The sequence below is a fragment of the Anomaloglossus baeobatrachus genome, chromosome 9 (genome assembly GCF_048569485.1).
Source record: "Anomaloglossus baeobatrachus isolate aAnoBae1 chromosome 9, aAnoBae1.hap1, whole genome shotgun sequence".
Taxonomy (NCBI): Eukaryota; Metazoa; Chordata; class Amphibia; order Anura; family Aromobatidae; genus Anomaloglossus; species Anomaloglossus baeobatrachus.
The window spans coordinates 188,920,448-188,948,305 of NC_134361.1; the positions used below are offsets into that span (position 1 = coordinate 188,920,448).

Here is a 27,858-nt window from a genome sequence, read left to right on the forward strand (position 1 = left end):
CAGATAAGTGCTTGCTCTTTATTTATTGTCTGGTTCTTTTGTTTATCTGGGTTTGTCATTTGCTGTGGTTGTTTGCAGTTTATTTCCTTCCAGGGATTTTCCCCCTCAGTGGATTGTTGAGGAACTCCCTGCAGTTCTGTGTGGAGTATAGCTCCTTTGGGTCCATGTGTTTGTGGCTTGTTGAATTTGTTATAATTCTTGTTTTCTGTTCATTGGTATGACAAGGGCACCTGGTATAGGACGGAGTTCAGATCGAGCGATCTGAGGGCCTTTTTGCACTATCAGGAAGTTGGTATTTTGCAGGGTTTTTCTCTGGCCACCATCAGTCCCTTTCCTGTCCTTTCCTATTTTAGTCAGCGGGGGCCTCACCTTTTGCTAATCCTGTCATCTACCTGTGTATTGTGTTTTTCCTATATCACCGCAGTCTTTGAATGTGGGGGGCTTGCTATTCTTGTCTATTTTCTGAGGCAGAGAGTTATTCATCTTTCCTACCTTTAGGATAGTTAGTTCTCCGGCTGGGTTCGCGGTGCACAGGATGTTAGTTAACCCCTCGGCTACTTCTAGTTGTGATGGTTAGTAGGGGATGGCGGCCAGATTAGTTGCCAATGCTCTTGTCACCTTTTTGCCAATGATTTGTGGTGGTCTTCCATGGTTCCGGATCATAACAGTACATCCGGTCAACAAATTTAAAGGGTGCTCTTAAGAAGGGAAAAAAAAAACCAAACCTGCTGAGAAAACATTTTTATTTTTTTTGGGTATTTTTCCTCTTCTTCTTTGGGTTCTGTGGAAGATTTCTTTTTCTAGCATGGATGAATTGGGTGAGCGTGTTGCTCATCTTGATGCTAAGGTTCATCGTATAGAGTCTTTTCTTGCACAGACTCCCCTTGCAGAGCCTAAGATTCCTGTTCCTGATTTTTTTCGGGAGATAGGTCGAGATTTTTGAGCTTCAAAAGTAATTGTAAATTATTTTTTGACCTGCGCCCTAAGTCCTCAGGGAATCCCGTACAGCAGGTTAAGATTATCATCTCCTTGCTGCGTGGTGACCCTCAGGACTGGGCCTTCTCTTTAGCATCTGATGATCCGATTCTCAATGATGTGGACTCCTTTTTTCAGGCCTTGGGATTATTATATGACGAACCCAATATTGTGGACCAAGCAGAAAAGGTCTTGTTGTCCTTAACTCAGGGTTTGGATTCTGCAGAAACGTTTTGTCAGAAATTTCGTAAGTGGGCGGTCCTTACCAAATGGAATGATGATGCGCTTGCGGCTCTTTTTCGCAAGGGTATTGCGGATGCTGTGAAGGATGTAATGGTTGGATTTCCCGTCCCTTCTGGTCTTGATGCCTCTATGACCTTGGCCATTCAGATTGATAGGCGTTTACGTGAGCGCAGGAAGATACCTGCTGGTTTTGTGCCTGTGGAACAGCCTTTGCAGCCTATGGAGTGTAATAGGGTCCTTTCTAATGCTAGTCGGCAGGGGTTCAGACGGAAGAATAGACTGTGCTTCTATTGTGGAGACGCTTCTCTTAACATCTCTGTCTGCCCTAAACGTGAAAGGAGATTGGCTACTTCTGTTACTGTGGGTTCTTTGCAACCAAAGTTTCTTTTGTCTGTCACATTGATTTGCTCATTGTCTTCCTTTTCTGCATTTGCCTTTGTGGACTCAGGGGCAGCGCTCAATTTGATGGATTTTGGGTTTGCTAGGGATTGTGGTTTTCCCTTGGTTCCTTTGCAAACTCCTATTCCTTTAAGGGGCATTGATGCTACCCCTTTGGCAGAACATAAACCCCAATTTTGGACCCAGGTGCCTATGAGAGTTGCACCAGCGCATCAGGAAACTTGTACATTTTTAGTATTGCATAATCTACAGGATACCTTGGTACTGGGATTTCCGTGGTTGCAGACCCATAATCCGGTTCTTGACTGGAGATCCTTGTCGGTAGCTAGTTAGGGTTGTCAAGGTTTGCATCAGGACCTTTCCGTGTCGTCCACGTCTGCTCAGGCAGTTGATGTTCCGGCTTTCTTGTCTGATTTCCGTGATGTATTTAATGACCAGGAATCTGCTTCTCTGCCCCCACACCGGGACTGTGACTGTGCCATTGAGTTGGTGCCCGGTTGTAAATTTCCCAAGGGGCGGATTTTCAACTTGTCTGTGCCCGAACATGATGCCATGCGGTCATACATCAGGGAATCATTGGAGAAGGGGCACATTCGGCCCTCATCTTCTCCTTTGGGTGCTGGCTTCTTCTTTGTTGCTAAGAAAGATAGTTCGTTGAGGCCTTGTATTGATTACCGTCTTCTTAATAAAATTACGGTCAAATATCAGTACCCTTTGCCTCTGATGTCTGATCTGTTCTCTAGAGTGCAGAGTGCCAGAGTGCACTGGATCTCAAGGGTGCGTATAATCTCATCCGTATTAAGGAGGGTGATGAATGGAAGACAGCTTTTAATACTCCTGAGGGGCATTTTGAGTACCTAGTGATGCCTTTTGGGCTCACTAATGCACCTTCCGTCTTCCAGGCCTTCATGAATGATATTTTTCGGGACCTTATTGGTAAATTTTTGATTGTGTATTTGGATGACATCTTGATTTTTTCTGATGATTGGGACTCTCATGTTGGGCAAGTACGGGATGTTTTTCAGATACTTAAGGATAATGCACTGTACGTTAAGGGGTCAAAGTGCCTCTTTGGGGTGGGGTGCAAAGGATTTCCTTTTTGGGCTTCATCCTGTCTCCCTCTGCTATTGAAATGGACCCGGTTAAGGTTCAGGCTATTTACGACTGGGTGCAACCGACTTCTCTAAAATCCCTGCAGCGGTTTTTGGGGTTTGCTAATTTTTACCGTAAATGTATAGCCAATTTTTCTGCCATTGTCAAATCTCTGACAGATTTGACAAAGAAGGGAGCTGATGCTGAGCATTGGACCCCTGAGGCTATTGTGGCCTTCCAGGAGCTTAAAAGGCGATTCACTTCTGCCCCAGTTCTGCAGCAACCGGATGTGTCTCGCCCATTTCAAGTTGAGATCGATGCCTCAGAGATCGGAGCAGGTGCTGTTCTGTCTCAACGAGACGCTACTTTGGGTAAACTTAAGCCCTGTGCCTTTTTCTCTCGGAAGTTTGCTCCTTCTGAACGGAATTATGATATGGGGAACCGGGAATTATTGGCTATGAAGTGGGCATTTGAAGAGTGGAGGCATTGGTTGGAGGGGGCTAGGCATCAAGTTGTGGTGCTTACGGACCACAAGAATATCATCTATCTGGAATCGGCCAAGAGGTTGAATCCTCGGCAGGCCAGGTGGGCTTTGTTTTTTACCCGGTTTAATTTTGTGGTCTCTTTTTTGCCGGGCACAAAGAATGTTAAGGCCGATGCCCTTTCCAGGAGTTTCTACGCTGACTCATTGGAGGTTGTCTAACCGTCTACTATCCTGAATGATGGTGTAGTTTTCTCGGCTATTTCGCCTGATCTGCGGTTGGCACTGGCGGAATTTCAGGGGGATAAACCTAGAGAATAGCGGAGATGGGTTTTATAAACCGCGCCAGAGATCCAGATGTAAACTTGATCAATGTACACTTTATTTCGGCATAGGTCTACGCGTTTCTGGGGTCTCAGCCCCCTTCTTCAGGACCAGCAAGCACAAGATACAAAGAATCTTCTTCTTTGTATCTTGTGCTTGCTGGTCCTGAAGAAGGGGGCTGAGACCCCAGAAACGCGTAGACCTATGCCGAAATAAAGTGTACATTGATCAAGTTTACATCTGGATCTCTGGCGCGGTTTATAAAACCCATCTCCGCTATTCTCTCTGTTATCTGCCAATCGGGGTGCTGCTGCCTTTGATCAACATATGCGGTTACAGGAGTTGTGCCTTTCACAACTCTAACAGGTGAGTAGGATTACTCTTATTACACCCCCTGTTATCAGGGTAAGACCCTATGCGCTTTTTGCCCACAGGTTTCCTGCTTAGGGGGATAAACCTGAGAGATGTCCTACAGGGAAATGGTTTGTCCCAGACCAATGGAGAGACCGAGTTGTCTCTGAGGTTCATTGCTCTGTTTTGGCGGGTCATCCTGGCATTTTTGGTACTCGGGATCTTGTGAGACGCTCTTTTTGGTGGCCTTCCCTGTCCCGAGATGTCCGTCGTTTTGTGCAGTCGTGTGGAGTTTGTTCTAGGTCCAAGCCCTGTTGTTCACGTTCTAGTGGGCTATTATTGCCTTTGCCTGTACCTAAGAAACCTTGGACGCACATCTCTATGGATTTTATTTCAGAGCTTCCCGTCTCTCAGAAAATAACTGTGATTTGGGTCATCTGTGACAGATTCTCCAAGATGGTCCACTTGGTTCCCCTATCTAAGTTGCCGTCTTCATCAGAGTTGGTGCCTTTGTTTTTCCAACATGTTGTTCGTTTGCATGGTATTCCCGAAAACATTGTTTCTGACAGAGGGGTGCAGTTTGTACCCAGGTTTTGGAGGATTTTTTGCTCCAAATTGGGTGTTCAGCTGTCTTTCTCCTCGGCGTTTCATCCTCAGACCAACGGTCAGACTGAAAGGGCTAACCAGACCCTGGAGACCTATTTACGGTGTTTTGTTTCTGCGGATCAGGATGACTGGGTTTCGTTTTTGCCTTTGGCTGAATTTGCCCTTAACAATAGAGCTAGTTCTACCATGTTGGTGTCCCCCTTTTTCTGCAATTTTGGGTATCACCCTAGGTTCCTCTCAGGGCAGCTTGAGGCGTCTGACTGTCCGGGGGTGGATTCGGTGGTCGACAGAATGCAGCAGATTTGGGGGCAGGTAGTGGATAAATTGTTTCAGTCCCAAGAAACTGCCCAAAAGTTTGCCAACCGGCGTCGGACTGTTGGTCCCCGGTTTAAAGTAGGGGACATGGTGTGGTTGTCCTCTAAAAATATTCCTATGAGAGTTCCGTCTCCTAAATTTAAGCCCAGATTTATTGGACCTTATAAGATTTCGGAGATTATTAATCCTGTATCTTTCCGTTTGACTCTGCCTGCGTCATTTAAGATTCACAATGTCTTCCATAAGTCCTTGTTGAAGAAACATGTGGAGCCGGCAGTTCCTGCAGCAGCGCCTCCTGACCCTGTTTTGGTACAAGGGGATCTGGAGTATGAGGTTGAAAAAATTCTGGATTCCCGTCGCAGTAGGCGTCAGCTTCAGTACCTTGTGAAATGGAAGGGTTATGGGCAGGAGGATAACTCTTGGGTTGTGGCTTCTGACATTCATGCGGACAGGTTGGTTCGCGCCTTCCATCATGCTCATCCCGAGCGACCCGGTGGCGTGGGTGAGGGTTCGGTGACCCCTCCTCAAGGGGGGGGGGTACTGTTGTGAATGTTAGTTGTGTTTTGGCTGCTGGGAGGCTCCCTCTGGTGGCCAGGAATGGTTTGGACTTGGACCAGGTGTGTTGTGCAGTGGGTGTTTCCTTTGCTAACTCTCTGCTTATTTAAGTCCTGGTCTGATTGCAGGCTGTTGCTGGATGTCAGTTGTTCTTTGTATCTTCAGCCTGCTTAATCCTGCTCTACACCACATCTACGCCAGATAAGTGCTTGCTCTTTATTTATTGTCTGGTTCTTTTGTTTATCTGGGTTTGTCATTTGCTGTGGTTGTTTGCAGTTTATTTCCTTCCAGGGATTTTCCCCCTCAGTGGATTGTTGAGGAACTCCCTGCAGTTCTGTGTGGAGTATAGCTCCTTTGGGTCCATGTGTTTGTGGCTTGTTGAATTTGTTATAATTCTTGTTTTCTGTTCATTGGTATGACAAGGGCAACTGGTATAGGACGGAGTTCAGATCGAGCGATCTGAGGGCCTTTTTGCACTATCAGGAAGTTGGTATTTTGCAGGGTTTTTCTCTGGCCACCATCAGTCCCTTTCCTGTCCTTTCCTATTTTAGTCAGCGGGGGCCTCACCTTTTGCTAATCCTGTCATCTACCTGTGTATTGTGTTTTTCCTATATCACCGCAGTCTTTGAATGTGGGGGGCTTGCTATTCTTGTCTATTTTCTGAGGCAGAGAGTTATTCATCTTTCCTACCTTTAGGATAGTTAGTTCTCCGGCTGGGTTCGCGGTGCACAGGATGTTAGTTAACCCCTCGGCTACTTCTAGTTGTGATGGTTAGTAGGGGATGGCGGCCAGATTAGTTGCCAATGCTCTTGTCACCTTTTTGCCAATGATTTGTGGTGGTCTTCCATGGTTCCGGATCATAACACATGGGCATACGGAGGTTGCTGATGCGCAGGGTGTGGCTGTGCATTGGAATATGAAGCAGGTTCAGGCTTGAAAGTCTGAGGTGCATTGGACTGACCTGGAAGGCTGGAAGCTGTAGATGAATCAGTGTCTTGAAGCTCTGGAGAAGTGTTAGCACTGATGGGAATGTTGATGGTAGTTGGCAGTTCGTCAGCTTGGCTCAGCACGTAATCTCTTGTACGCTTAAGTGAGTCTTCTGTGTCGAGATCACACAAACTGGTGCTGCCTTCTTGGCTCCCACCCAGAGCTTGCTCAAAGACCTTTAGCCTTGCCATTGCCGCCACGTGTTCACATTCCTTCTGTAGGGCTTCAATTTCTGCCTCCTTGCGTGCAGATTCTGCAATTGTCTCTGCTTCTCTGCGTGCAGATTCTGTTTTCATCTCTGCTTCTCTGCGTGCAGATTCTGCTTTCATCTCTGCTTCTCTGCGTGCAGATTCTGTTTTCATCTCTGCTTCTCTCTGGGCAAAGATAGCTTGTACGTTTGTTGTTTCTGCTTCAGCGCGCGCATTTATGAGCTGCTCGCTGAGGGTTGAGTACCTTGATGAGCCTGATTTGAGTGAGTGCCTTGAGCTCTTAACGGACCTGGATTTGTAAGATGCCGCTCCTGACGTTTGCGCAATTTTTGCTTCAGTCTCGCTCACAATGTTGCGCACAGTGCGGTCTCGTTCAGCATTAAGCTGTTGGAAGTCCTGTAGTTCTTTTTGAGACTCAGACGTATTTGATCTCAGCAGGGTAGAGGAATATTTTTTACAAATCTCTTTGTAAGACCGGTATGCCGAGTACAGTTGTTCAAGGGCTCCCTCTGATGGTAGCTCATGAGCACCGGGCGCAGATAAAACAGTCACTTGTTTTTGCACTCTTTGCCACAATAATGCTGTGTGGGTGTGCAGTTCACTTCTGGCTGTTTCTAGGTTCTCTTTAACCTTCCATGTTGGTTTGGTTAACTGCTTAGATCTTCCACTGTAATTTAAGTGTGAGTCCATGTCTTCCTCTTGCTGCTTTAGAGCAGTTAGTGAGAGAGTTCTCTTTGACTCCATCAGGAAGGGTGAATGCTGCTCTGCACTGATTGTCAGGGAAACCAATACTATGTTGCAATCTCTGCAGCCAGCAGTCTGTGTTTGCAGAATGTATTTGCAGAGTCTCTGCTGCAGCTTATAATTAGTTTATGGGTGATTCTTGGTTTATAGCTGCACACAGTTCTGATAACAGGTTAATACTTTACAGGGCACTTTGTCTGAAGCTGCTATAAAGTTTTATGCTGTGGCTTGTTATCAGCCCCTTGGGGTAATCCTTTCTCTGGATTGTATGCAGTATAGCACTCCTGGAAACAGGTTCTTTACTGATATATGTATACTAATCCCGGTCACAGCTAGTCCTTTTCACTATTCTGTCTCTTCCTGGTAGCTGTGAATCCAACCGCAATAATTATCAGTCCCTTAGATAACTGTATGATTTACTCACACTTCCAAGCATCAACAGATAGTTCAACTCAGCCCAAACGATGACTTGTAGAAAGACAAGGAGAAATGCTGTAGTTTTCTTCTAGAATCTTGTATTAAGTACAAAGTAAAGGCAGGTGAAAAGGAATAATCTGTACAGGGTTGTAGACATGTCTCTTCAGCAATGGTTCCTCTCTAGACTAAACTGAAGGAGAAGGGAGGAGCTTTCTATACAGAAGCCAACTAAGGGAGGTACATAGGGACAACTTCATACAGTCTAATCTACCTAGTAACAATAAGGAATTTCCTGATAGGAGGAAAAATATGCAATGCAAAAATTATACACAACAGGTTGTTCCCATTCATGGGACACAACAGTAGTCTACTATTTGCTATCATGTAGGAAACACCTACATTTATGCATGGTATGCCTATATTTCTGAGGACTATAAAAAGATGATGCTCATTAAAATCATTTGGAGAGCTTTGGAAATCACATGCCTTTGTATTTCTTTAATTTTCACCGGCGCCGTAGAATGAATCCCAGAAACATTTAGTTGAAGTGAGAATTACTTCAACACCCTAGAATGTTAAAATTGTGTGCCTGGGCTTCAAATATGAATCTAATGTCTAATCGTCATAATCTTGTATGGACGTGGCAATTTTGACTTATAAGGAGGTGGACTGGTTGCTGTCAAGTTCCTTAACCTGAAGACACCAATCTTGTTGCTTTGATGTCATGTGAATTGTGTCCTGCGTCTTTGTAAATAATGTCCCTACAATGAGAGTAAAAAAGTAGGATGCTCCATAGTGCAGAAATCCTTCATAAAGTGGAGATGGTGAGAACTGAAAGGGCATATGGTTGTGCACTCACCTTGTAGGGGTAAGGATAGGCAAATAGGTAACAGGCCAAGATGGATTTGTGCATGAACTGAATTGACTTTCCCAGGTGGAGTCTCCCAAAGAGTCTGAGAGCTAAAGACTCTATTCTGGCCATACTGGCAAACTCCTTGATGCTCTTCTCTACGAGGAGAATAGACGTAGAGCTGTGGAAGAGGAAAGTGACTCTTGCGGATTGGACTGTGGTACTAGACTGTGTTGTTCTAGAACTAACAGGACCAGTAAGAACAGGAATTATTAAGTAAAGTTTTATTTTTAAAACTGAACTGGTGGTCTCTTTCATGGAACAAGTCATCATCCGGTCCTGGCTAGCTCAAGTTTAGCAGCCTGCCTAGACCTACAGTCCACACTGCACAAGTACACACAACCAACCAGAACTTTGTTTTTCATATAGCATGCCGGGACATCAGGATACGTTGTCCTCCTCAATGCACTGCCCTAGGCACATGCCCTCTAGTGCCTAGTGGTAAACACAGCCCTGAGTGTTAGTACATCGAGCCACAAGTTGGAGCCCCCTGGTCTACAAGAATAGTTAGGAGCGCAGAGCTTTCGTGGGGCCTTTTATTCTCAGCAGCGATGGGATCAGGATTTTGAGCCTCCACCAGTTACACTTCTATGGATGGTCTACTAGACAGGTAACGTTTGCCATGAAGACAAGCCCTGCCCGTATGTTACTGTGTAATATGGATGTCATGCAGAAAAGACCTCCTAATACTGGAAAGTCATTGATATGCAGAGCTCTCATATGGTTTCTATTCAATTTCTCACTGTGATCAAAACTCATTTTTAGGGGGAATTGTAGGCAGAAACTCAGGGCGAAATCAATCTACTTGTCTGATGGGATGAATGCGATTGTTGTTATCAGGCAGGAGGCCATAAACTCAGAGTCTGATGGAAGAAAATCATGGTTGATCAGTATATACAATATATTTTGTGGCATCTACGGTATATACAGATCTGTGTATGGCAGCTGGGACCAAGTGGAGGTTAAATATATAAAAGACAGTAACACTATTACAATACTGCACCCAAAATACCTGGGTCACCAGGTTCCATATTAAATATACAGTCAGGATGAAGGAGACTCGTACACATGGCCGGTTATAATAATAATATTTATTCACTTATATAGCGCCATTAATCCCACAGCGCTTTACATCCATTGGCAATATTGTTCCCATTGGGTCTCACAATTTAGAGTCCCTATCAGTATGTCTTTGGAGTGTGGGAGGAAACCGGAGAACCCGGAGGAAACCCACGCAAACACGGGGAGAACATACAAACTCCTTGCAGGTGTTGTCCTTGTCGGGATTTGAACCCAGGAGCCCAGCGCTGCAAGACTGCAGTGCTAACCACTGAGCCACCGTGCCGCCCTATATTCATTAACTGTGTAATGTAGAATAACGCATCAGTCCTGTGGTCCTGATGATGCTGATTATTGATGATGACATTGATGATCATCATCCCTGTGCTGGATAATAGAAGCATATGCCGTAGATCGTGGTGGACGCAGCAGAAGATTCACGTACTCTGTGATTACATCTGACTGCGGAAAGTAATGATAACAGAGACCGAGCCCGGAATCTGCCTTGTACTGAGGAGCGTCATCTGCTTCTGACATGGTGGCCGCCACATCATTGACTTGTCATAGTCGTCACCCCCAGCCGTACCCCATCTTCATTGTGGGGGCATTCTCCGGAGTTGTGATCTGTAGAAAGAGGAAACCGAACTGGTCATGGAGCAGCCGAATATCACGTATCAGAGAGGTGCACACGATTTACTCCCAGTCACTACCAGTTATTATATTCATCTTACCTGGAATATATGTGGGTCCATGGGTCCCGCGTCTTGGGGGTTGTTCTTGTTCTGGTTCACACCCCTGTGTACAAAATAACAGAAAACACTTTATAATTTTGCATTGATTAATCTCAGTATATTTTTATCGGAGCTGGAGCTTAGTTTTTCTGATACACAGCTCCAAATTCTCTGCTCTCTGTCACTAGTCATAAATCTGGGTACCGCTAGGGGGAGAAGTGGAGCTTGTGCATTGCAGTGAATGGGAGCTCCCCATAGTGGTGGTTGCAGGCAGTCAGGATGTGACGCAGTGGATTGGATTATTAATGGACACTAATGATCACTTCTCCTCTCGTCTTCCAGGAGAATCTTCACTCTTCTGTGTCTATTCTGTGTCACAGAAACTAGATATTTTACACTTTTCAACTTTTGAGCAAAGTGTGTAACCCCTTCTCTTCACTTCTGTTATCTCTAATACTGAGAGAAGGGAAGGGATAATTGTCATGGGTGTGTCACATGTGACAGGTTCCTGGCAAAAGAAGGTCACAGTGTTTGGCTGCACAGAATGCTCCCTGACTTTCCATTGTTCCTGCTGTCAGTTTTCATTTGGTATAGCTTTCCTGCTGGATTTTCATCTCTCCCCCTTTTGGACCAAGCAGGAGATCGCCTTCCACCCAGCTGCTGACCATCAGTATTCTCTTGGTGATTAAATACTCCCTTCTTCCCTGGACTGGTGCTGGTGATATTATTCAGTTCATTTTAGTTCTGGTTGCAAGAAGGTGGCTTGCTCTCATCTGTAGTATTGTTGCTGAAGCTTTGCTGAACTCCTGCCTAAGTCATCTGTGGATAAGCAGTTCATGCTTTTTCACCCATGTGTCCTCCTTGTGTCTTCTATAGTGTTTAGTGTGGTTGACAAAGAGCTCATCCCACCCGTTCCCTATTTAGAGCCCAGCACTAGAGATACCTAGGGTTAGGTATCCAGCACAGTGCATAGCTGAAAATGAAGAACCCATCTAGGGTAGTGAGGGATCTGCTGAGTAGATTTTGCCAAGGATCAGTACCTCCCCCTTCCCTAGAAGCAGGTGCCCCCTTCCCTTACTTTCGACGCTCGATGGGTACTTCATCATACCTAGCATGACAATAATAGAAAGCGCTGACAGAACTAGGCAGTAGCGCAGATGGATTTTTATCCATTTTGAAAAGCTCTCTGCTATATAAAGGGCTTACAAATACACTACAGCAGTAAAATAGTGAAAAAAAGTTAATGAAGACTAATTGGAAAGTTGATGATTAACTTTGTATTTAGGCAGCAAATGAGCAGTTAATTTAAAATCTGTGTAGCCTTTTAAATTATTTAAAAAAAAAAAAGGGCAAATAAAATGGTTAAAATGTTTATCTTTGTAGAATTATGTATAATATATTTTATTTTTTCATTTCAGAACTGTTCTCAACCAACAAACTATTTATCCAGCCCAAGAAATACCACATTGGAAATTGGTAAACCCTATATCAGCCCTCCTAAGGGCAACTTATCACATGTAACTTCAAAAAGCAGCAATAGTAAGGGTAAGTGAACAGAGTTACGCATGAACAGTATGACAAATGAAGCTATAAACCATTATTAACAGGCATAATTATAAATGTCAAAGATAAATGATGAATACCATATTCTAAAAAGCTTCTCCATGTATGCAAGCTAATATCTACGCTTGTTGTACATAAACGAGTCTTACGACGAGAAGGAAAAGACTAAAGGCCCCTTTACACACTGCAACATCGCTAGCGACATTGCTGTAACGTCACCGGTTTTGTGACGTAATAGTGACCTCCCCAACGACATTGCAGTGTGTGACACGCATCAGCGACCTGGCCCCTGCTGTGAGGTCTCTGATCGCTACAAATCGTTCAGGACCATTTTTTCGTCCTTTGTTTCCCACTGCGCAGCATGTATCGGTGTGTTTGACACCGTTACAACGACATCTTTAGCGACTTAGAACCTAGCCCGTAGGCATGCTATAGCGTTCCCCTTCCCGCCCCCTTACCTCCGATTGGTGGTCGCTGTTGCGTTCTGATTGGGTGGCTTTCACTGAAAAGAAGGCAACTTTAGCGCTTCGTCCTTTGTTTCAAAGCTGCCTTGTTCCTGAGCGTGCTGGTTTGCGGATCATTAGAGAGTTCTCCAGTCTGCAATACTATAAAGCCTATACGGTAAGCATCATTTGATTGAAGCTGTATTGATGCTGTATAGATAAACCAGTGTGGTGTCGCCACACAGAGAACTCTACAAAGATCCGCTAAGCAACAGAAGCTCAGGAACAAAGGATATACACGCGCGACTTTTGCCAATCTTTCCAAGCTCGGGGTCGCCAATAAGAACGCACTAGCAATCACCAATCTGGGCTGAGGGGGGGGGCATGTAAAAATGACACCTAGGTGGCTTCAGCGCCAAACACCATGCCCCTAACATAGGTGTGAGTCGTCAAATAGCTGCTGTGTGACACGTCCCCAACGACCCTCGAGGTCGTTCTGCAGGTCCGTATCGCTGCTGCATCGTTGGCCAGATCTGCCTGTTTGACAGCTCACCAGCGACTGTTTAGAGACTTTCCAGCAATTTCGGCCAGGTCGGGATCGCTGGTGGGATCGCTAGAAAGTCTCAGTGTGTAAAGGGGCCTTAAAGCTAGCATCCAAAACTAATTAATTAAAGCACGGTAATTTATTTACTCAAGCTAAAAAGATCTATCCATTGAGATTACACAAGCAATCGATATGAATAGAACATAACGTGTTTCAGGCACAGGTGGTCCATAATCCTAGAAAGGATACTGTAATCACTACCAAACAAAGGATTCACATAGAAAAAAAATAAAGTTGCACATCGGGTTCTATTATCATTGCCTTTTGCTGTTTTCACTATAGCTGTGTCACAAAATTTGCTGACTGTCATGGCGGCGTTGAGCTCTGTTCAGATTGCAGATTCTGGCACTCCGCCTGATAGTTTCCTTAGTGTCTGGGATCAACACACGCAGACTCAGGCATGCATCGACCTGCTGTGTGCTGATTCATAGATAGGCTAGCAAGAGTTAATCTCTGCTAGTCTTCTTGATCCTTTAATCACATGTTGTGAGGAGACCTATCATATCTTTTCCCCTCCTATTTATGCTGGTTGAATCCTTCTACCCATGCCAGCTATAGTTTATTATATATTGTCTGTGAGGTCTGGTGTCTCAGACTCTCTGGTGAATGTTGTCAGGAGTAGAGCCAGGAAAGAGACTCTGGCTTCTCCACCATAAGGAGTATCCCTGAGGTTAGGGATAGCATAAGACACCCTAGCTTGAGAGTCAACTTAGGAGCCCTTGTTCTCCGCTATCCCATAGTCATTATGACAAGCTGATTGCTTGTGAAGTGATATGGTTTTCCTTCTTTTAAGGGAACCTGTCAGGTCAAATAAGTGTTAAAACTTGCTGCTATAGCACTACATATGCTAAATCCTGTATTTCAGTGAGGTCTTATGAAGAAACCTCATAAAGTAAAAGAGCAAACATAAACCTTTCTCAAATATATATTAGAAAAAGGAAAACATGTTCTCACTACTTTAGTGATAAAACACTGGCTCTGTAAAATAAGGAACCTGAAGTTAGATCAGGAGTCTCACTAATTGACAGCTGTGTGAGGGATTGTGTTTTTGCTGTTTCTGTGCAGAATGTAGTAAGAAACTCAAATTATTCCTTTACAAGCAGCAGTGTCTTCCTATTGACAGATCAAATCGTTATAAGCAGCTATGTCCTCTTCCTTTATCTGGTTTACAGAATATATAGGTCATCTTATTACTTGTATGAATGCTAACTAACAATAGTCAAGGAGGAGAGTTTGACCTGATTTGCTTATCATAGAAATTCAATTTTTTTATGAAAATTATGGAAAAAAAATAGGTTCCCATGCTATTCAATGGAGATGCAAATTGACAAACAGATGAATCGATACATCCACTCTAAAGTCTGCAAATCTAAGCACAAGTCACCATTTATCACTCAGATGTATACAATTTCATGCCCTTACTCTCCCCATAGGGAACCTGTCACCAGATTTGGTGACTATAAGCTGCAGCAACCACCACTGAGCTCTTATATGCAGTATTCTAACATGTTGTATATAAGAGCCCAGGCCGCTGTGTAAAAGGTAAAAATGACTTTATAATACTTACCTAAATAGACGGTGCGGTGCAGACGGGTCAGATGGGTGACTCTGTTCTCCAGGTGCGGCGCCTCCTCTTTCGGCCATCTTTGTCCTCCTTCTTCTGAAGCCAGGGTGCATGACGCGTCCTACATCATGCACACGCGCTGGCATTGAGGTCCTGTGCAGGCCTTGAAAAGGGCAGATCAAAGTATTGTAGTGCGCCTGCGCGGGACCTCAATGCCGGTGTGTGTGCATGACATAGGAAGCGTCATGCACCCAGCTTCAGAAGAAGGAGGGCAAAGATGGCTGAATGAGGAGGTGCCGCACCCGGACAACAGGGCCACCCATTCAACCTGTCTGCACCGCCCGTTTAGGTAAGTATAAAGTCATTTTTACCTTCTACACAGCGGCCTGTCTACAATTTTCATTGTTTCCCAAATTTTATACATTAGAATTTTACACATATTGTTAAAAAATAACTGTATATTTTTGTCTGTTTTTCAGGACACGTGGTTTCCAAGCAACCTGTTAACATTTACTCGATCTTGTCAACAGATAACACCGTGAGTTACTATTACTAGACTATTTCTTATGAATCTTTTGCAATGTTTACAGAAAATGTATAGATGGCGTAACTCAATGCTATGGTAGACAGACGGGAGCACTCAAAGCGTAACCATTGTTTCATTTTATTTTTTATTTATTTTCAAAAATCAATAGTACAAATGAAAAAGGTAAACTTTGTAATATATCTTATTAGATACAGATGCTTTTTTTCTCCTCCTGGATTGATTTCACTCTATAAAGTAAAGACCGATTTTCCCATTACTGAGATAGGTGATCATAATTGCTACTCATGAGATTCTATCCAGGGAGGAGCTAAAGGTAGACAGACATTTTGCTGCAAGTTCTCCTGAAATGAGAAAAGAGGAGCTAAAGACAGACAGACATTCCACTGCAAGTTCTCTTGAAATGAAAAAAGAGGAGCTAAAGGCAGACACAGACATTCTGCTGCAAGTTCTCCTGAAATGAGAAACGAGGAGCTAAAGGCAGACACAGACATTCCACTGCAGGTTCTCCTGAAATGAAAAAAGTGGAGGTAAAGGCAGACACAGACATTCTGCTGCAAGTTCTCTTTAAATGAAAAAAGAGGAGCTAAAGGCAGACCCAGACATTCCACTACAAGTTCTCCTGACATGAGAAAAGAGCTAGAGGCAGACACAGATACTTTGATCCAAGTTCTCCTGAAATGAGAATAGAGGAGCTAGAGGCAGACACAGATACTCTGATGCAAGTTCTTCTGAAATGAGGTGGGAATAGCTAGATGCAGGCGCATATATTTTGCTGCAAAATCTCCTGATTTATTGAGATGATCTCGGTACTTACCTACATGAAACCTCCGTTCTTTACAAGATCTCCTTCTCTACTCCCCTCGTATCTCCTCTTCCCACAATCGCATACAAGATTTCTCCTGTGCCTCCCCGATACTCTGGAACTTTCTACCCCAACACATCAGACTCTCACCTACCGTGGAAACCTTCAAAAGAAATCTGAAGACCCACCTCTTCCAACAAGCCTACTATTTGCACCATAGCGATGCACAACCAGCTCTACCCTCACCTACTGTATCCTCACCCATCCCCTGTAGACTATCAGGTTAAATTAAAGGGGTTGGACAAAAATATTATTTGAGGTGAAATATAGCTCAATAGGGTTGAGATCAGGTGAGTGACTCGACCATTAGAGAATATTCTATGTCTTTGCCTTAGAAAACTCTTGGGTTGCTTTTGCAGTATATTTTGGGTCATTGTCCATCTATTCTGTGAATGTCCAATCATTGTTGCTGCATTTGGTTAAATCTGAGCAGATAGTATTGCCTGTACATTTCAGAATGCATCCAGCTGCTTTTGTCTTCAGTCACATTATCAATAACCACCAGTGCCCCAGGGCCATCGGGAGCCATGCATTCCTGGGCCATCACACCGCCTCCATCATGTGTTAGAGAGTATGTACTGTGCTTTGGATCATGGAGCCGTTCCAAGCCTTCTCCATACATTATCCTATCCATCATTTTGGTACAGGTTGATCTTAGTTTCATGTGTCCAAAGAAGTTTTTTTTCCAGAGCTGGGCAGCTCCTTTATATGTTTTTTGGCAAAGTCTAATCGGACCTTTCTATTTTTAAGGCTTATTAGTGGTTTGCACCTTGTGATGAATCCTCTGTATTTGGTGTAATAAACTCTTCTCTTTATGGTGGACTTGGGGGTACTCTGCACGCTGCGACATCGCTAGCCGAGGATAGCGATGCCGAGCGCGATAGTACCCGCCCCCGTCGCACATGCAATATCTTGTGATAGCTGCCGTAGCGAACATTATCGCTACGGCAGCTTCACACGGACTTACCTGCCCTGTGACGTTGCTCTAGTCGGCAACCCACCTCTTTCCTAAGGGGGCGGGTCGTGGGGCGTCACAGCGACGTCACACGGCAGGCGGCCAATAGAAGCGGAGGGGTGGAGATGAGCGGGACGTAAAACATCCCACCCACCTCCTTCCTTCTGCATTGCCGGTGGAGGCAGGTAAGGATATGTTCCTCGCTCCCGCGGCTTCACACACAGCGATGTGTGCTGCCACAGGAATGAGGAACAACATCGTATGTCCTATTGGTGCGACATTATGAAAATGACCGACGCTACACAGATCGCCGATTTACGACGCTTTTGTGATCGTTTATCGGCGCATCTAGGCTTTACACGTTGCGATGTCGTTACTGGCGCCAAATGTGCGTCACTTTCGATTTGACCCCGACGATATCGCAGTAGTGATGTCGCAACGTGCAAAGTACCCCATGGATACTAAAACATCTATTTCCTGGAGAATGTTCTTCACTTGGGTGGATGTTGTGAAGGAGTTTTTCTTTACTATGGAAATAATTCTGTGATTATCCTTCATTGTTGTCTGGACATCTGGACCTTTTTAAGTTACCAAGATCACCAAGGTGCTTTTTTTTGCACAATGTACCAAACTGCTGATTTGGCCACTCCCAACATTTCTGCTATTTCCCTGCTTGATCTCCTTTTTTTCAGCCTAATGATGGTCTGTTTCTTTTCCATTGTGAGCTCCTTGACTGCATGTTGTAGGTTCACAGTAACCGCTTCCAAATGCAAATGCCACACCTGGAATCAGCTCCAGACCTTTTATCTGCTTAATTGATGATGTAAATATATACACAGTACTGTGTAAACATTTTAGGCAGACGTGGAAAACATTCTCCAAAATAAGGATTTACATCTCTTGTTTGTTCATTCACATTACATTTTCTATTCAATGATAAAAAAATAAACAATTCTATTTTTGAAAGCGTTCTAAATTTACAGCTTTTTTCCACACCTGCCTAAAACTTGTGTACTATTAATTTATTAAATAAAAATGTAAACAGTTAATGTTTAATATTTTTGTCTCATCTTCTTTAAATGGACACGATTGGTCTATTATATATACAGTACAAGTGTTTTATTCAGGTGTGGACAAATGCTGTAATGTATGAATTCTATTAAAAATAGAAGCGTTAATAGCTGATTTTTATCAGTTAACAAAAAATGCTAAATGAACCAATGTATATAAGACAAATGAAATCATTCTTATTGTGTAGCATTTTTTTTCCACACCTGCCTAAAGCATTTACACTTTTACACAGTACAGATTATATGGCATGTGCCTTTTAACAAATTGTTTGCATCTTTAAACTACTATTCACCAGTTAAAGATATGTGCTACAGTCAAGGACTGCAATACATTCCTGGTATATTTTATGCCACTTTACGGAGACCGAACAATCATATTAATGATCATTTGATTTCTATTGATGTCATGGCATTGCGAGATGTGATGGTGCTGCATGACATCATGGCGCTGCATGAGTTCATGACATTGTGTGAGGTCAAGGCGTTGTGTGAGGTCATGGCGTTGCGTGAGGTCATGGCGTTGCATGAGATCATGGCGTTGCGTGAGGTCTTGGCGCTGCCTGATGTTATGGTGCTGCCTGATGTTATGGCGTGCGTGAGGTCATGGCGTTGCTTGAGATCATGACATTGCGTAAGGTCATGGCGTTGCGTGAGGTCATGGCGTTGCGTGTGGTCATGGCGTTGCGTGAGGTCACTCATGGTATACATGGGTCCAAGAGGTAAGGGGGCCATTTCCATCTCCATAACAGGTGGAAATGTGCATTATGATGAGCTATAGGACTGTATTTATTTTACTCTTTTTACAGCTGTGATCATCACTGTCCCTATTGGGGCTCACAATCTAAATTCCCTATCAGTATGTTTTTGGAGTATGGGAGGAAACCCACTCAAATCCCCCCATGGACAACATACAAACCCCTTGCAGATGTTGTCCTTAGTGGGATATGAACCCAGGACCCCAGGGCTGCATCAACAGTGCTAACCATATGACCTATACATTGTTCTGTCATGGGTGCCTACTTACAGTAGGTCTCTGTCCACTCCTGATTCATCCCCCATACACTTTCCATTGTTTGTGTAAAAGTGATCTGATCCGGATACTTTTCAAATATTTTTGTGTTGAGGGGAGGTCTTGACTTTCTCCGGACAGCAACTGTTCAGTGAGAAAGAAAAGTCAGGCAGTTAGTAGGAGGGGGTACCAGGAGTTAATGTCCTGGAAAATTCCTCAAAGAGAACTTGTCAGCTTGATTTTTCTAAAGTAAAGGCATGGCCATAATGGTTTGTTTATACAGATGAAATCAGAACGTTTTGTGAAGAAATCCATTTTGTGCTGGTACTTTAATCAGCTTTTGACGTTTTCAGGCAATAAGAGGTACAAAACTGTGGGTAGGGTCTTTGGCTTCTACCCCAGGTTCTCCGCCTTCCTCAAGTGTCTGTATGCTTTGTCAGTGACCTCCTCGTTTGAAAGTTTGCACCAGCACCGACCTTTTTGTGGGTGGTGCTGTTCTTTCTATGGTCAACGTTTGTGCAGATTTATCTCCCAAAAATCTTCAATGAAATGTTGCCGGTGTCGATACATGAGCAGATTGACCTCCCTACAATCTTCAATAAAATAGCAAGGGTGATGGCGCTTTCACAGATTGAGATAATTGAGATCTCAATATTCGCATGCGCCACCACCGAAGACATTTTATTGAAGACTGTAGGGAAGTCAATCTGCATCACACACCACCACGGCACGATTTTATTATTTATTGAAGACCTTTGGGAGGTCAATCTGGCCAAGCGCCTGTCATGGAAAGGTCTGTGCCTTTGGCAAAATTTCAAATTGGAGGCTATGACCTGTCATACAGAAATTTGAGAAGTGCAAAGGCAACTGGGTTTGAGCTGGTGACCCTACTCACAATCTCATTCCTGTGGACCTAAATCTTATTACTCGAAAACTTCAAAAGTTGATTGAAGAAGAACCACAGATTAATTTAATCTGTATAATAGAGAAAATATGACCATGCGTTTAACTAGAAAAGTCTATGACAAGTTCTCTTTAAAGGGGTTGTCCACTACTTTTACAAAGATGGCCTATCCTTAGGAGCAGTCAGGGTCCAACACCCTGCACCCCCCCCCAATCAGCTGTTTTCAGTCTTGCCAGTTCCGGTGCTGCTTCGTCTTTTAATAGTGGCCGCGGCCGGGTACTCTACATCCGCTTCCTATTGATTAGAATGGGAGGCAGATGTGCAGTACATGGCCGTAACCACTATCAGAAGACGGGGCAGCTCCGGAACTGAGCATTTCCGGCTGCCGGGACTAAGAACAGCTGATCGGCGGGGGTGCAGCCGGTACGGACCCCGGCTGATCCTAAGGAAAGGCCTTCTATGTAAAAGTAGTGGACAATCCCTTTAAGGTAAAATGTATTCTTTATACTCCGTTTAGCAATCTTTCGATATTTGTCATGATATTATGTCGTCCTTTAGAGCGATCAGTATAAATTTAATTTATTTTTCAATTCAGCTGATTAGGAAACAGAAAAAAAAACATTTCTAGATAAAAAGTGATTAGAGGGATTTTAAGCAGAGCTCCTGTTGAAGATTAATTTAATCTCTTCAGATCCATTTCTGCCACCTACTGCTCGGTTACTCACACTGAACATATGAAAGTGATTTAAGAGCTTAGAAAAAAGACCAATGTCTGTTAGAGTTTGCAATCTCTAAAACATAAAATTCTGCCTTTTCAAATGCCAAGGACGAACTATTTTTTTTTCCTCATAAAGATGAAGACAAAACGAAAAAGTAACTGGCTTAAAAAAAGCGTTATTTATTGCCATACTGATTACAATGATTGCATTGAAAAACTAAACAAAAGCCACCAAAATGGTGAAAATAATAATGTCAGAGGGTGTGCAATGGAGCAGGTAAATGGAGACAATGCTCTATCTTGTCTTTAAAGGGGTATTCCAATCTTAGACATTTCTGGTATCTCCTCCGATTTCTAGAAATTGGTTTTCACAACCCCATCCCTTTCTACACTCAGGTGGAGAATGAATGGAGGGGTGGTTGCATCTGTAACTGTTTGCGAGAAATTTACCTTCAGATATCTGGCTAATCTGTAGATAAATGGTGTTCATATCCCATGTATACAACTGACTGGAACTAGAAGCAACAGGGAGAAAATGAAGTTATATTCTCTCTGCAGCCGCTTGCTTCCAGTAATTGGGGCAGTGCAATAAAAGGTCACTATAGAGATGAGCGATGTTCGAGGTTCGCCAATTTCATGTTCGAGTGATTTTGGGGGGTGTTCGAGTCGTTTGACGAACTCAATCGATTTGGTAAAAGTTCGGTAGTTCGAGTTACGTTCGAGAACCGTTCGATCAACAGAAAGCGTAGCTAGTTACTAGCTGGCTTCTCACTGTAAGGCCCGTTTCACACGTCAGTGAAAAACAGTGACGTTTTTCACTGGCGTGTAAAACACGCACATGTCCCTGTGTGTGCCGTGAATCACGGCACACGTGGGTTGTCTAAGTGCAATCCGGGCTCCGTTATCCGTGGCCCGTGATTGCACTTAGAAATCAACTCACCTGCGCCCGCTCCCGCTGTCCATGGTGCTGATTCCTCCTGCGGTGCACCATCCGGCCGGCGGTGACCCCCGCAGCAGCTGCTCCCGGGTCGGCTGTGTCACGCATAATGAATATGCGCGACAGTAATCAGCCGGCTTAGAAGCAGCAGGGAGGACGGGCTGCAGAGGACATCGCTGGACGCCGGGTGAGTTAAAATGTTTATTATTTTAAATGCACGTTTTTTTCTGGCACGTGTTTCACGGACCATACCACTGCGTGGTCCGTGGAACATCAGTGATGCCAGAAAAAAATGGACATGTCTCCGTGCAGCAATCACGAACACGCGGTTACGCCGCACGGAGACACGTGCAGTGAAAAATCACTGACGTGTGAGCAGACCCATTGATTATAATGGGTCTGCATATGTCAGTGATTCTGGTACGTTTAAAAAAAAGCACAAATGTACCAGAATCACTGACGTGTGAAACGGGCCTAATAGTGTGAGTCACTGTGAATCATGATATTATCAAAATTCAGCGTATAGTGTGCGGGGGGATGGGGTTTAGATCAGTCCTGCTGCTGAGTGCTGAAAGAATGCCAATCGCCATGTTTTTTTTTTTCTTCTAATTGCGCGTACAGTGGGGCGGACCAGGCTGTCAGCAAATCACAGACACACACAGCAAACTGGAATTTTGCCAGACAAGCAAGGGCATGTGTCATAGGCTGTGCATGTCACATGTGCTTGCCTTATAAGATCCGGCCATTTTCCCTGTCGCCGTCATTATCTCTCTGCTGTGGGTGGGTGACAGTCACTGCTCCCGCTGCTGCTGCTGCTGTGTGCGCTATAGACATACAGTGCAATCTACAGATCGCTTTAGGGACTACTTGTAATTTCATTCCTTTTCAGGGCTGCATTACAGCCGTTCATAGGCATTGTTGCTAGGCAGGTCCGTGCCAACGCTGTGCAGGGCTTTAGATAACAGCGTCTGGCTATATCAGCTCAGGCAATTCTTGTTGCATTTTTTCATTGGCAGGGATAGAAACTGAGGCTTCCTATCCTGTCCTGCTACCTACAGCACCTCTGCATTCTATACACCTGCCCATTTTTGCTACTCAATTTTTATAGCAAACAGTGCTGACACTTAGTTGCATACTAAAAGTGTCTGGGATACTAACTTAGTGTTCCTCTGGTGCCAAGCAAGGTACACCACCTCTGCATTCTACTCACCTGCCCATTTTTGCTACTCAATTTTTATAGCAAACAGTGCTTCCAGTTTTCGGGCCATAGTTGTGTGGCGCCCCTGACCTGGTCAGGCACCACTGAGTACTGCACCCATGCTGGGTCAGTACAATACAGGTAATCCTGAAGGCTGATTAGGGTGTAGACACACAGACACCAGTAACCAGGAACACACACACAGCTAGAGGTGACCCCTGAGCAGACTCAGGGAGGGGGTGTGGCCCTCGCCTTGCAGCTAGTGGTGGGTGATGAGACTGGACAGGTGGAGCTGTGCAGAGGCAGGCACAGAGGGGAGGGAGTAGTGAGCCAGTCGGCTAGTGGAGCTGAGAGAGCAAGAAAGTGGAGTGCAGAGAAGCTAGGCCGACACTGCAGCTGTAGTGGCTGCTGGCAGGGGAGAAGGGCTATCTTGCAGTGCCGCCTGAAAACCAACTAGAGCCGGGGTGCGAGAGGTGGCTGAGTAAGGGGACTGCCGGTGGACCAGGCCCGCTTTGGAAAACAGGTTCCTAGAGCAGGAACCCATTTACTAAGCCTGCTAAACCTGCTGGTGAGGGCTCTGCATGCCCTTCACCAAACCTACAGAGATTCCGCAGCTACAGCAGCAACGAGGGGGCCCATAAGTGAGAGAAGGCAAGCAGCCAGAATTACTTGGTCCAAGCTGCCCGCAAACGGGCCAGAAAGGGGAGAAAGGCGGAAGCAACTTCCCTAGGTAATTCCCACAAGACTTCAAGTCGGGGTCACCCCAAACAAAGAGGGCAAGGAAGGCGAATCAGCAGTCACCCCTACATCAGCCAAAGGGATATCTGGTTCCTCCTGGTTCATCATAGCATCACCCGGGTTGACTCACAGCTACCATCTGAAAGTGAGTAAAAACCCTGAAAGACATTGCTTGTGTGTGAGTTCTTCTGTGACCTGTGGTACTACACACTTACACTGGGCCCTGGGGCCAGCCTCACTCTCGGGAGGCCACAACAACTGACTACATCTAACATCAACCCCATGCGTCCTCTAAACTGTAGTGGCGGTCATCCCTGACCACAAATACCAAGAGTGGCATCAAGAATTCCCCCATTGATGGTAACCTACCTGTGACCAGAAGATTTCCAAGCCCATGGAGACCCTGCGGCGTCCTGCATCAGAAGGTAATGCAGGGCTCCACAGTTGCATTGTCAGGGATAGTCAATGTTGGTTCTTCAGCTGTCAATAAAGCTAGACTACGTCTGCCGTGTACACCACCTCTCCATTTTTGCTACGACATTTTAAGTGTCCAATCTGGTCGCAAACAAAATGAGTGGCAAAAGGATAGATGCTGGTGGAAAGGGGAACAGGCATGTTGGAAAGGGAAAAAAAGTTTGTGTCCGTGGGGGAGGTGGTAAAGCTACAGTAACATCTGCTGAAGAAAGGCCATCTTCAAGCAAAAGTAAGATGTCTACTACTTTCCGTGGACAATCTGATGTGCTCCCTTTTTTACGGAACCGAACTACTGTAACAAAGGTAGATGATGCACAAAAAAAGAACATGCTTGAATGGATCTCAAGTGCTCCAACAAGTGGCCTCTCCTCCACCTCAACTTAAACATCCAAAAAACAACAGTCCTCTATGTTGTCACCCCAATCGCACTTGCTTTCTCCCAGCTCTCAAGTCTCCACCCGCCCTGCAGAGTATGTTGTAACAGAGATGGGTGAGTCTGCAGAGCTGTTCAGTCACACTATAGCCTGGGAATCAGAGGTCTGCTCCCAAGCTACAGTGAGTACAGACCAGGAAATGGTCTGCAGTGATGCCCAGAAGCTTTGTGAGTCTGATTCAGGCCCTGATGACCAAGTTTCTGAGCATAATGTAGACCCTCATTCACAAACTGTAACACCTCTTGGTGGAGACAATGAGGAACATACTGATGATGATGAGACTCAGATACCTAATTGGAATGACAACTTAACTATTCAGTAAGGGCAGGAAGAGGTTAGGTCTGAGGGCGAGGGGAGTGCAAACACAGCGGTTGATGATGAAGTTCTAGATCCCACTTAATGTCAACCCACAGTCAGGCACTGGAGGAGGTCAGCAGAGGTGGTGGAGGAGGATGAGACTGACGATGAGGTTAGCTTGCGCCTTCCTGGACAAAGATGGAGTACTGGAAGCTTGTCAACAACTGCATCCTCAGCCACAACTCTGCTTCTGAGCACAAGTCGGGGTGGCTCTGCAGGTCGCATGGGCTCTAATAGTTGCATTGCCTGTTCCTTTTTTGACATCGCAAAGGATCACCCAACTCATGTGATCTGTAGGCTTTGTCACCAATCTGTAAGTAGAGGCCAAAAACTCACTAGTTTGATTACTTCGTCCATGAACCGTCACATGAATAACAAGCATAAGTCCCAGTGGGAAGCTGACTGTGCTACAATGCGGCCTAGCACAGCGGGCCAACCACCGTCTGCCCCTTCAACTGCATCTGCGCGCTCTTCATCCTCTATGACTGTGGGGACAGCAGTCACACATGTTTTTTTACGCAGACCTTCCACCTCTTTAACCACAACAGGCAGTTTGCTTGGCAGGTCATCATCAGTTGTTTTGGGAGGGGAAACAGGTACTATTGTAGAGCTCTCTCAGACATCGAGAGCACCAACTTTGGATGAAGGCAATATCACGTCTCCGCCTGCACTTTCCTCACAGACCAGCAGTTTTCCAGGGACAGCCTACCCCACACCGTCTCCGCACAGCAGCCAGATCTCGGTCCCTCAGATGTGGACAATTAAAGGCCATTTCCTCCGAGCCATGACAAAGCTAAGAGGTTGACTTTCACCCTCTGCAAGCTGTTGGCTACAGAAATGCTGCCTTTCCGCCTGGTGGACACAGAGGATTTTCGAGACCTTATGTCCGTCGCAGTGCCCCAGTACCAGATGCCCAGTTGCCACCACTTCTCCAAGAAAGGTGTGCCTGCGCTACACCAGCATGTCACACACAACATCACCACTTCCTTGAGAAACTGTGTGACAGGGTGCATGTCACCACCGATACTTGGACCAGTAAGCATGGACAGGGACGTTACATGTCGCTGACTGGGTACTGGGTAACTATGGTGCGTGATGGAGAAGGATCTGCTGTACAAGTCTTGCCGTCCCAACGACTTGTGCGTCAATCCTCTGTAGGTGGAAGTTCCTCCACTGCTTCTGCCTCCTCAACCTCGTCTGGGTCCTCCACCTCCACCCCAAGCCTGCCTGGTCAGGCCACCTGCGTTTTAACTGCGCACAAGGAATCCCGCACACCTCCTTACTATGCTGGCAGCAGAGCTCAATGGCATCAGGGGGTCTTTACGTTGAAATGTCTGGGAAATAAGTATCACACAGCTGAGGAGTTGTGGTCACCTCTGGAGAGCGAGTTTAGTAAATGGTTGTCTCCACTCAACCTGCAGCCAGGGAAGGCCGTGTGCGACAATGCTGCAAACCTGGGTGCGGCCCTACGCCAGGGCAAGGTGACACACGTTCCTTGTATGGCTCATGTGCTGAACCTTGTTGTCCAGCAATTTTTAACCTACTATCCTGGCCTAAATGGGCTTCTGTACAGGGCACGGTCACTCTCTGCTCACTTCCGCCGTTCAACCGGCGCAGCTTACCGACTTGCATCGCTCCAGAAGTCTTTCGGCCTGCCGGTTCATCGCCTGAAATGCGATGTGCCGACACGCTAGAATTCGACTCTCCACATGTTGCAGCGACTGTGGCAGCACCGCCGAGCCCTGGTGCAGTACGTTATGACGTATAGCCTGGGCCGACGAGATGCAGAGGTGGGGCAGATCACGCTGCTGGAGTGGTCTCAGATCAAGGATCTATGCACCCTTCTGCACAGTTTCGACATGGCGACGAATATGTTTAGCGCTGACAATGCCATTATCAGCATGACAATTCCAGTCATTTACATGCTGGAGCACTCTCTAAACACTATTCGGAGTCAGGGGGTGGGACAAGAGGAAGGGGAGGAAGTACAGGATGATTCATATGCGGAAGGGCTACCAAGATCTACAAGGTCCAGACGTTCTGCATCACCAAGGCGGTAGGTATGGGACGGTGGGGGAGAGGGATTAACAAGGGTGCATGGTAGCAGCCAAACTGTTGAGGAAGGTGCAGGAGCCCAGGAAGAAATGGAAGACAAACTGGCGATGGGCATGGAAGACTCAGCAGATGAGGGAGACCTTGGTCAAATTTCGGTTGTTCGAGGTTGGGGGGAGATGTCAGAGAAAGGAAGCACGGTTATCACTTCGCCGCTACAAACACAGCAAGGACTTGGTCCACAGGGATGCGCAAGACACATGAGCGCCTTCTTGCTGCACTACCTACAACATGACCTTCGAATTGTCCAAATTAGAAGTAATGATGACTACTGGGTTGTGCCACACTCTTAGATCCCTGGTACAAGTCCAAATTTGGCAAAATAATTCCAGCCATAGAAAGGGACGCACGAGTATCAACAGAAGCTGTTACGCAATCTTAGCTCAGCTTTTCCACCAAACACCAGTGGTGCACAGAGTGAATCTCCCAGTTGTAACTTGCCAAACATGGGACTGTCTCGTCATCATCAGTCAAAACCGTACCAGCAACATCGTATCTGGTGGTAACAGCAATTTTATGGAATCGTTTCATAATTTTTTTAGATCATCCTTTGCAAGGCCACAAGACATAAGAAGCCTGACACATAGTCAACGGGTGGAGAGGATGATACAGGAGTATCTCCAAATGAACATCGATGCCATGACTATGCAAATGGAGCCTTGCTCATTTTGGGCTTCCAATCTTGAAAAATGGCCTGAGCTTGCCACTTACGCCTTGGAGATCTTGTCGTGTCCCACAGCCAGCGTTGTCTCTGAACGTGTCTTCAGTGCTGCTGGGTGTGTGCTGACAGATAAGCGTGTGGCGCCCTGGACAAGCCAGGTCGTCACAAGGACTACACCAACACACTCCACACCCCAGTTAGGCACACCGAAGCCAAACAAAAATCCTTGCTGCCTTCCTCCAGGGGCTGATGTCAACACCAGGGGGTGGACCAGGCGGTTGGTCCCACCCACCGAGGAGTTCACAGTCCT

The 27,858-nt window shown here is 45.5% G+C and overlaps 1 protein-coding gene across 2 annotated transcripts in view; it reads left to right on the top strand.

The window, feature by feature from the left end:
* Positions 1-27,858, top strand: part of ADGRD2 (adhesion G protein-coupled receptor D2) — a 322,387-nt gene that overhangs the window by 185,505 nt on the left and 109,024 nt on the right. For both annotated transcript variants that reach the window (XM_075324128.1, XM_075324127.1), the window contains 2 exons: positions 11,817-11,943; positions 15,052-15,110. In XM_075324128.1, the coding sequence (XP_075180243.1) occupies positions 11,817-11,943; positions 15,052-15,110 (186 nt within the window). The remainder of the gene's footprint in view (positions 1-11,816; positions 11,944-15,051; positions 15,111-27,858) is intronic.